Raw genomic sequence first — 9,633 nt, forward strand, 5'->3', positions numbered from 1 at the left:
TTTTGAGAAGTGAGAGGAGCACTCGGTGAATATCTGTGGGGAGAATGAACGCCTGTGGGAATGAGGAGTTGGTATCTGAGGGACTTGCACAAAGGAAGTGATTTTGAGCTGTATTTGTTATAAAAGGAGAAGGAAGGATTTTGCAGGCAGAGGTGAAAGTGTGATCTGAAGATGTTATAAACAGGGTGGTTCCAAATGGTAAGAAGCTGGGTGGGAATGGGGTGACAGGTCTTCTGTGGAGGAGTGTGGGAAATAATGGGAAGCTGCTTGTCCAGTTGTCCAGGCTGAAGATGTATGACCAGACTGAACGAGGGAAACACTTGAAGCAGGGAGAGGAAATTGACTAGTGTTTTAGAAAGAAAATCTGATTCTGTAAAAGGGCCCACAGGGAGAAGCCAAAGGGCATCCTAATTATGAAAGATCATGAGGGATAAACTAAAGCAATTGATGTTAATTTTGAAAGAACACTCTAGAAGCACTAGGTATTTTTGGCGATTAGGTATGTTAGAGACCTCCAGCCTTTTCCTAATCTATAGTAATGTACTTTTTTTTCAGTGATTAAAGATTAGACTAAGTTTTAGCTCATGCAAAAGCTTCTGTCACTTGGCAGCTCATGCTCTTAATGGAAAGGAATATTCTTTCTGAATTTTCTTTCCTCCTCCTCACTGGTTGCAGAGTAGGCCTGGTGTTAAGCCATCTTGAACTATGTAAGACGTTATATCCTATCAGGGTGGAAGAAGCCTGGATTCCTGAAGGTTTGGAGTAGAGCCTCTGGCACCCACACCAGAGGGAATGAAGCTTTATCTGGGTTAAGCCATTATTTTGAGAGCCAAACCTGATTCTTATATAGGTGGGATAAGATACAGGGAGGTGTAGAATTAAAAATAAACTGAGATACATAGTTTGGAGGCCCAAAAGACTTGTTCACCTAGTTAACTAGTATAAGGCGCTAGTGGGGACAATAAAATTTAACGTTACTGTTGGTGGTTTTAACAGACCAGGAGGCCAACTTTATTTTGCCTGCTGCACTGCCTGCTCTTCCATGAACAACTTCAGAATCCTGCTACCACTAATATCCTCTGTGTCTCTTCCCTGTTAATCTCAACCATACACTAATTTTCAGCCATGAGTTTCCTCACTGTCTGAATCTTTGTACCTTCTTTGAAGATGAAACAGTTGAACAGCTGAGTTTATTGACCCTGTCTATGCCTTTCTTTGTATCTTTAGAGATTAGTTCTGACTGTATCACTTCTATTATGATCATGGGAACAAAGACTTATAATTAACTAGTTTGTCCTGTGCTAATTCCTAGTATAATGACTCATGTTTATTGTATCATTGTGCTTAAAATTTATTTCTAAAGAGAATTGACACGATTCACTTAGTGTATCTGACTATCTGTGTCATATGTTTTCCTATAATTTAGCCTAAAATACCAAAGGGAAGAAATACAGGACGGGAAAAAAAAGTCATTCATCCATATAGTAGAAAAGCAGCTCAGATCACAAGAGAGACCCACAAACAAGAAAAAAGGGAAAAGTGAGTGTCTTTTTTTTTATCATCTGTGTTATGCATTGGTGAAAAGCCTTTTATATATTTACTCTTCAAGCATTTATTTCTCAATTTTCCATTCCTCTCTTCCCATAATAAATATTGGTTGGGAATGTTCTCTGTACTGAAGGTAAAGCTCTACAGGGACTCTCACTGAGCCTACCTAAAGCACAAATTTAATCACTTGTGACGAGGGTTGTGGGGTGTAAAGAGAGGAAGTGGTTCTGTTCTCTGTAGGATAGTCATGAAATGCTTTTCACGAAGTTGTATTTGAGTAGAGAGGTGCAAGATTGCCAGGGAGGGAGCTATGCTGATATATCTTGGGCATAGGTTAACTGTCATGCATCATTGATATTTAAGAGAAGATACAGAACAGACACCAGAACACTCGTAGTCTAATCAAGCTTTCATTTGCATTCTCAGAATTGGTGTGTTCTGTAAGCTTCTTTAGTCATCGAATAGCTAAATGTTCTAATAACATGATGTTCCAGTGATTTAAGACAGCATAACATTCTGTGTTGCTGTGTTGTTAAAATTGACTTTTTTATACGTATAAAAGAATCATTTCGTTAAAGTTCTTCGGGCATTTTGTTGTTGATATTGATTTTGACATATTTCTAAAATTTTTAAATAAAATTTATAACGTGTATACCTTTTCTCCCAAGATTGAAGAATGAAAGGGCCTTGCGTCTCAACCTTATTGGTAAGTGGGTTTGTTTTTTTTTAATTCTGGCTATATTATATTGAATGTTTGTACTAATTTTTTTTTCCAGGTGAAGTTCTATTTTTATCAAAGTAAATTTCTTAATCAAGCTCAATCAAAACAAAATCACCAAAACTTTCAAAGTAGACAGAATTAATGATTCCTGGTTCAGTTTTCCAAAAACTGTTTAGTTTATCTACCCATTTTAGAAGAGTTTTCCATTTTACTTCTTCAAATATTTGGAACTTCATATTCTGTAAGGTTTTTCTTTTTTGCATTCATATTAGATAAAAAAATATATGCCAAAGACCATTCCTCCCACCCTTTATTTTATTTTTGAGGTACTGGGGATGGAACCCGGAGTATTCTATTTTTTTCCTTTTTTTTTTTTTTTTTTTTATTTTGAAATAGCATCTCACTAAGTTGTGGAGGGCCCAAGTAGCTGAGGCTGGCCTTGATCCGCGATCCTCCTGTCTCAGCTTCCAAATGCTTGGATTACAAGCGTGTGCCACCATGGCCAGCATCTCTTTCCTTAATGAAAATTTGACAGTATAATTTCTGACAGCCTAGTTAATTTTTTTGAGCCCACACTCTATAAAACTTTATATTTAACATTGAAATAAATTTTGGTTCTGTTAAACACATTCATTTGAGAATTATAACAAATATCTTTGTTTGAATGATGACTTGTGGTGTTAAATTATTATCTTGGTACTTGTTGTTTATAGGTGAAAAACTCCAGTGGTTTCAAAGTCATTTGGATCCAAAAAAAGTGGGATATTCAAAGAAAGATGCTTGTAAACTAATTGAGAGGTAAACACTGAGCATATCATGAGCAAAGGGTCAGCCAGACAAAGGAACTCTCCAGCCTGATTCCTAAGAGAAAGAGCTCTGCTTTGTATTGTAGATGAGCTGATAGGCTTTGTTATCAGGCAGACCTGGGGTCTATATCCGCTGTAGTCGGTTTGTTTTCTCTGGGGCTCAGAGTGGTAGTTTACCCTGGTTTCTTAGGGTCGGAAGAGGCTTCCTGTGTACACTGGCACTGGGAGGTAGGGCTTAGTTGATCTATGTCAGATAATCCAAGAACTTCTAGCCTGAGTGAACGGTATCTAAAAGGTCCACAGGTGAGAGCAAAGATGGTGATGTAGTGACCTGTTGGACATTTAATATGACTGAAATAACAAGTTCAAGGTGGGATGTGTGGCAGGTGCAAGGAGGGACACTGTCTTAGGAAAGGTTTCAGGTGATAGCCTAAGAGATTGGTCCTCATCTTAGGACACTCAGAGCCATGGGAGGCTTTTACAGCAATCCCCTAAGAGAAGCACATTTAAACTTTGGGAATAAGGAAAATGTTCTGAGGACACATGGCTTTGACAGGAGACCACTGAGAGGTTGATGTAGGTAAGAGATGATAGTGGCCTCGGCTTGATTATCTTTGTGAGGAAGAAGATTGAATGATTCCAGAAATATTAGTAGAAACTTCACTCTAGTGAAAATTTAGATGCACAAGAACCAGGAGTGAGAGGAGTCAGGCAGGATACCTCTGTACTTTGCATGGCTGGCTGGATGAGGGAGGGAGCCCAAGCGATGGAGTAGGTTTGGAGGGGATGGGTGTGGCCAGGGTGTTGGCATGCACTTTGAGTATGTTCAGGGCAGAGCCACCAGGGGGCATCTCCGTGCAGATGGCCAGTAGGGGGTGAATATGAGGGGCCTCGGTTTCACAGACAGCTGGCTGTGATTTGGTCACTGAGGTTAAGGAAATGGAGGAGCTATCTAGTAAAGGAATTTAACAGGTCTGAGGACACAAGGATCCCAGAGGAGTATTAAAGTATAAAGGACAGGCGAAGGCTGGGGATTAACTTAAATGAATGTGCATGAGCCCAGGTATAAAGACTTTAGAACCCTTAATGTTTTCAGGTATTTAGATAGATTCAGCGGTGAGCTGGAGCAGATTGAGCTGCATAACAGCATCAAAGACAGGCAGGGCCGGCGGCACCATTCCCGGGAAGCAGTCATCAAGCAGACCCTGGAGCGCGAGCGGCAGCAGTACCAAGGATACGGCTTCGGTGTGTTCTCTGAGATGCTTCTCTTCAAAATACATGTTGTTATCAGATTTGTAATTTATTTCAAAGGTTTAATTTTATTTATTTAGGTTTTCTTCCTTTGATTTCCTTTCTTGCTATGTAGATAATCTTTGGGTTCCTTTTGCCCTGTATTCCTGCCCAAGCTATTACTTTTTGACAGTGGCATCATCTCTCTCTAGTGTGCCAGGAATGATGTCCTTTCCTTTCTAGTATGTACCTGATCGACTTTGTTACAGGTTTAGTCCTGACACCTGTAACCATATCTGAACTTCTTTAGAGCAGATACTATGTCTTTCTCATATTTTAATTCTTACTTTAACTAGCTACAAGTATAGTCATTCTTGAGAAACTTTAGAAATTGAATTTTCTTTCTTTGCATTGTAAGATGTCTAATTAATTCCTAAAGATAAGTATGTCATTAGTCTGGCAGCACTTTAGTAAAAAAAGGGTACTGAAGTTTGCCAAGTCAAATATTGGTGAGTACCCAGGGGCTGCATGGCTGCAGGTAGTGTTTTATTAACATAATTGTCAGCATGTGTGTGTGTGTGTGTGTATGTGTGTATGTGTAGATTTCTGGCTTTTTATAAAAGTCACATGATCTAGCAACATAATCTCTTAGAGTATGAAAGCAACTGTCACTTAGCCCTGGGCGCATATGTGTGTGTGTGTGTGTGTGTGTGTGTGTGTGTGTGTGTGTGTATGGCCCCAAAGGAAATACTGTGTGGATAGTACTAGAAACTGAAGTGGATGACAGTTCCTCTTCATTCCTAAGACGTGAGTTTCATAACTAGAAAAAATAATAGATTTAGATCCAGAGTCAAATCCTTATAGTCTGCTGTATAAGAGGGCAAGTTACATAACAAGACCTAAGGTCTTATATTGGTCAATTTAAAGAACAAATAAATAGTATACCACCTTACTCAGCTTTTTTAAAAGTTAAGCAAGACTTGAGTGTCTGACATAGTACTCAATGCAAGAAGTTGGCAAAGCAGTTTACCCGACCGGTCCTGTTTTGCCTTCTCAGAGTTTATAGTTTGTGCCGTAGTCGCCATGTCCTATTTTTACCTTCCTTTAGAACTTATTTTAATTAGATTTTGTCCCCAGCACTTAACCAAAAGTACTCACTACTGATGGCCTTCAAGTTGTTAAGACAAATGGCTGCTGCACTGGCCATTGATTCTCAGCCATCTTTTTGCAGCATTTAATGCAAATTATAGCTTTTGGCGGGGGGGGGGTCTGGGGATGGAACCCAGAGACAATCAACCTCCAAGCTGCATCCCCTGCCCAATTTTTTATTTATTTGAAACAAGGTCTCACTTAGTTGCAGAGGGCCTCACTTAGTAGCTGAGGCTGTCCGCGAACGGAGATCCTCTGGTCTCAGCCTCCCAAATGCTGGGATTACAAGCGTGCGCCACCACACCCAGCTCTATAGCTTATTTTTTGACATACTTTTTATTAGGTATAGAAGACCCTGACCTCTTGGGAGGCTAAGATGGGAGGATCACAGGTTCAAAGCCAGAGAAAATAAAAAGGGCTGGGGCTCAGACGTAGCATGCTTCTGGGTTCAGTCCCCAGTACCACCACCACCAACAAAAATAAAAAAAACCTCTGACCTCTCCTAGTTTTCTCCATAGTTTACTGTTATGACTTTGCTAAGTCAAATCCCCTTCATTTTAGGGAACTGAAAGTTGGCCCATATCCAACTCTCTTTTCTATTTAAAAGTTTCTCTTTCTCATTTAATACCATGAAAATACCGATTACTTTCTCTTTTTTTGGTGGTACTAGGGTTCCTGGAAACCCTTCTTCCTCCGGGCTACACTCCCAGAGCTATTTTATATATATATATATATATATATATATTGTTTATTTGGAAACAGGGTCTCTTAAGCCAGCACGGCTGGCTTTGAACCTGCGCGATCCTCCTGTCTCTGCCTCCCAAGCGCGGGGATTACAAGCGTGAGCCACCACGCCCGGCTAACTTCCAAATTTATATTGCCAACCCTAGCTTGTCCTCAGAGCTGTAGACTTGCATTATCAAACCTCAGTATCTCAAAACTGTCAACTTGAGTGATTTTTAGGCATCTCAGGTTTGATATGTTAGAAAGCAAAGTCCTTCCTCCGAAAACTTGCTCTTTCTGCAGGTTTCCTGTTTCAGTCAGTGGTATCACCGTTGTTCAAGTCACAGACTCAGAAGGTGTTTCCACTTGACATTCCACCCACCAATAAAACAGTTTAGACTTTTGACAGCTGTTACTTCTGCTGCCACTTCATGGTTCAAACCATCTTCCTCTCTGCTATCCCATTGCTATAGCCTCCAGATGGAGACTTCAACATGTAGCAGCCAGAGTAGCTGGCAATAATAGCGCATGTCCAAGTAAAATGCCCTCTGGTGATGGAGCCAGGACCAGAGCTCCCAGCAGCACCCCAGTGCCTCTTCCAGAACCAGGGGCTGCTTCTGGCAAAAGAAGCTTATGAACTCTGACTAGTTCACAAAGGTGTAGATGTGCGGACACATCTTCACATTCTGTTTCATAAGGTTTTGAGAAGAGCAGATATGAACACCTCCCCTGTGCTGCCTGGTACTATAACTGTCTTTCAGTCATTTTATTAGGATTCCTCTTATTAAAGCTTTTGTTCTTTCTTTACACATTTTAACCTCTAGTCCTTCATAATCTTATATTTGAAACTATTGAAAAGCAGTATATAGTTGTATAGAACATTATTGTTTTTATCTTTTTCATTAATTGATACCGAATTTACTTAATATTTTATTACATTGGCCAGAATCTGTATTTCAGTAGTAAGTATGGTTATGCATATTAATTTTTTAAAGACAGATGTTAGTTATGGTAAGGAACCTGCCATACACCTATTTTTTTTATTAAAAATGGGTTTAAATTTTATTAAATGTTTATGGTGCCTCTTTAGTATACTCTTAAATTTCTTACATTTGGAATAATGTGATATTTTTAATATTAAATAATATTTGTATTCCTCAGAGAAATTCTGTAAGATCATGGTTTAGTATGTACTTAAAGAAATTATACTTTTCACCTAGAAAAATATAATGCCACTCTGCTATATTGTTTTATTGGGTTGGTTTGTTTTATTTCACATGTTCTGTGCTAGAATTTGATATTTAATAGCATTCTTCTTAAATAACCTCTGAAACAGTTATATTTTTACTTTCAAGCTTTTTATGTTAATAAAGGCAATGCTATAATATGGTTTTTTTGGATATTCTTAGTGTTAATTATTTGTTCTATTTGATAAAATAAATGAAGAGAAACTATAAGATGATGTGATTTAGAAAAATATTGCCTAATGGCTATAATTTTTTTCCCCCAGAGATTCCAGACATTTTAAATGCAAATAATCTGAAAACTTTTCGGTGAGTGTCTCTTTTAGTGTTCTCTGGAAGCTATTTGTAAAATATATGAGATATAAACTTTTTCCTTTTTGAGTTTAGACATGAGAGCTAAAAGAAAATTAGAGGTTTATTTTAACGTTTTCCTCTTATTAAAGTAAAAATATTTCGCAGTCATGTTCACTTGAAATACCTGATACATGCTAAAATGAAAAAGACATGGTATACCTTTTGTTTGTCAAAATAGCTTAGAATACTCTTCTACAGCACTTTAGAAGTGTCACTATTCCTCGCCAATTCTTATTTTGTTAAAAGATGATAAAATTGCAGCAACAGACATGACGCCTCAATCACATCGCAGGCTGTTCTGCAGCCCCCTCTTTGTACAGAAGATGGTGATGGGAAGTCATGCTGGGGAAGTCCTGGGTCCAGTGGTCTGGCTGTACCCTTGAAATCACGGAGACTGCTGAGTAGGGTGTTAATTTTTTTAGTTTTCAAACATAAATTCTTTATCTTCAGAAAATGCTTTTCAAATTTGAGGACAGCCTCAGCAAGTAGTGAGACTCAACAATCTAGCGAGGCCCAGTTTAAAAATAAAAATAGGGCTTGGGGTGTATCTTGGAGGTAAAACTGCTCCTGGGTTCAATCCCAAGTACCACATAAAATGCTTTTCATTAATTGTTTTGGTTTTAGCTAGACCATGTTGGTAGGTCTAAATTTTTTCTAATTGAAATTAGATAAATTTAAATCTAGACATAAACAAATCTAAAATGAAGTTCTTATTTCTGAAACATTGTTTACTTTGCTTTTTCCAAGAAAGTCAGAAATGAGCATAGTCTGCGTTGCTGGCTAGAACTCAGTTCCTCAATCTCCACATTGCTCCTAAAGAAACTGAACATAGAATTGTCACAGAAAATACTGAGGTTGAAAACTGGAAATTTTCTCTTGAAAGAATAACAATTATTTGATTACTGAAATTCAACTGTGATACATCATTGTATGTGAAAAGAAAAGTCCCTTTCTGACTCTGCATTTTAGAATTGCCAGGGATTGTTCTGGCTTTGGGAATGTTGAGACTGTATATCCTGATAGCCTAAGGAGAATAAAGGAAGGAAGCAGAGCCTTCTTATAACTTCTGTCTAATATTTTCCTGTTTGTTTCTAAAGTTTTGAATATTTTCCACATGCAGGTGGTGGTACTATAGATAAGATAAAATAAGTATGAAAACGCAAGCATCGGTTCTTAAGACTTTTTTTCTAGTTCATTTATATTGGTTCTTTGTAGTGCATTTGAAATCTGTTGTAAATTTGTATACTTTCTTCTTGAAGATTTACTGATTCCTGTTTCACCTCAACTCTTCCCAATATGCTGTGCTCTTTCTTTTGTCTAGGGAATGGGATTGTGATCTGAAGAAATTGCCAAATATTAAAATGAGGAAACTTTGTGCTAATGATGCAGAACCTAAGAAGCGCAAGAGGAAAACTATTTTAACTATAGACAAAGACTTAGGGGAAATGCAGCTAAAAGGTGAATCGAGCGACTCAAGTGACTCAGATGAAGAGATGACACCAGTGGCCTAACTGTCGTACTGGAGCTGAAAGTAAATCATGAGCGCTCCGGGTCATCCTCATCAGTTGTAGCAAAGACTTGTCTGGATAGAAAATTTTGCTATTTAATTCTTTTACGTGAGAGTTCATTTGCAGTATTAAAAATGTTATGTTTTTTAAATCCCAAGATTACTTTTCATTTACATGAAGTTTCCTAAAATAGAATATATATATATATTAGTTTTCACTTACTATGGTGAAATACCTAAGGCTCGGTACTTATAAAGAAAAGAGGGTAGTGCCTTTTGATCATGAATTTTTTTCTTTCTCATTATGTTAAAGTATAGGTACTGAGAGATTAAATTGATTTATAACTTAAT

General features: G+C 38.0%; 1 protein-coding gene across 1 annotated transcript; it reads left to right on the forward strand.

Annotated features, from left to right (window-relative positions):
- Positions 1–44: 44 nt before the first annotated feature.
- On the forward strand, positions 45–9,286 carry TMA16 (translation machinery associated 16 homolog; the record flags this gene model as incomplete). Its single annotated transcript, XM_080710219.1, has 7 exons — positions 45–71; positions 1,427–1,539; positions 2,217–2,254; positions 2,983–3,067; positions 4,172–4,320; positions 7,688–7,730; positions 9,097–9,286. 7 exons carry the CDS (start codon positions 45–47, stop codon positions 9,284–9,286), a joined length of 645 nt encoding a protein of 214 aa, XP_080566345.1.
- Between the last annotated feature and the right edge of the window lie 347 nt (positions 9,287–9,633).

Source organism: Muscardinus avellanarius, assembly GCF_963383645.1.
Source record: "Muscardinus avellanarius genome assembly, chromosome: 14".
Lineage (NCBI taxonomy): Eukaryota > Metazoa > Chordata > Mammalia > Rodentia > Gliridae > Muscardinus > Muscardinus avellanarius.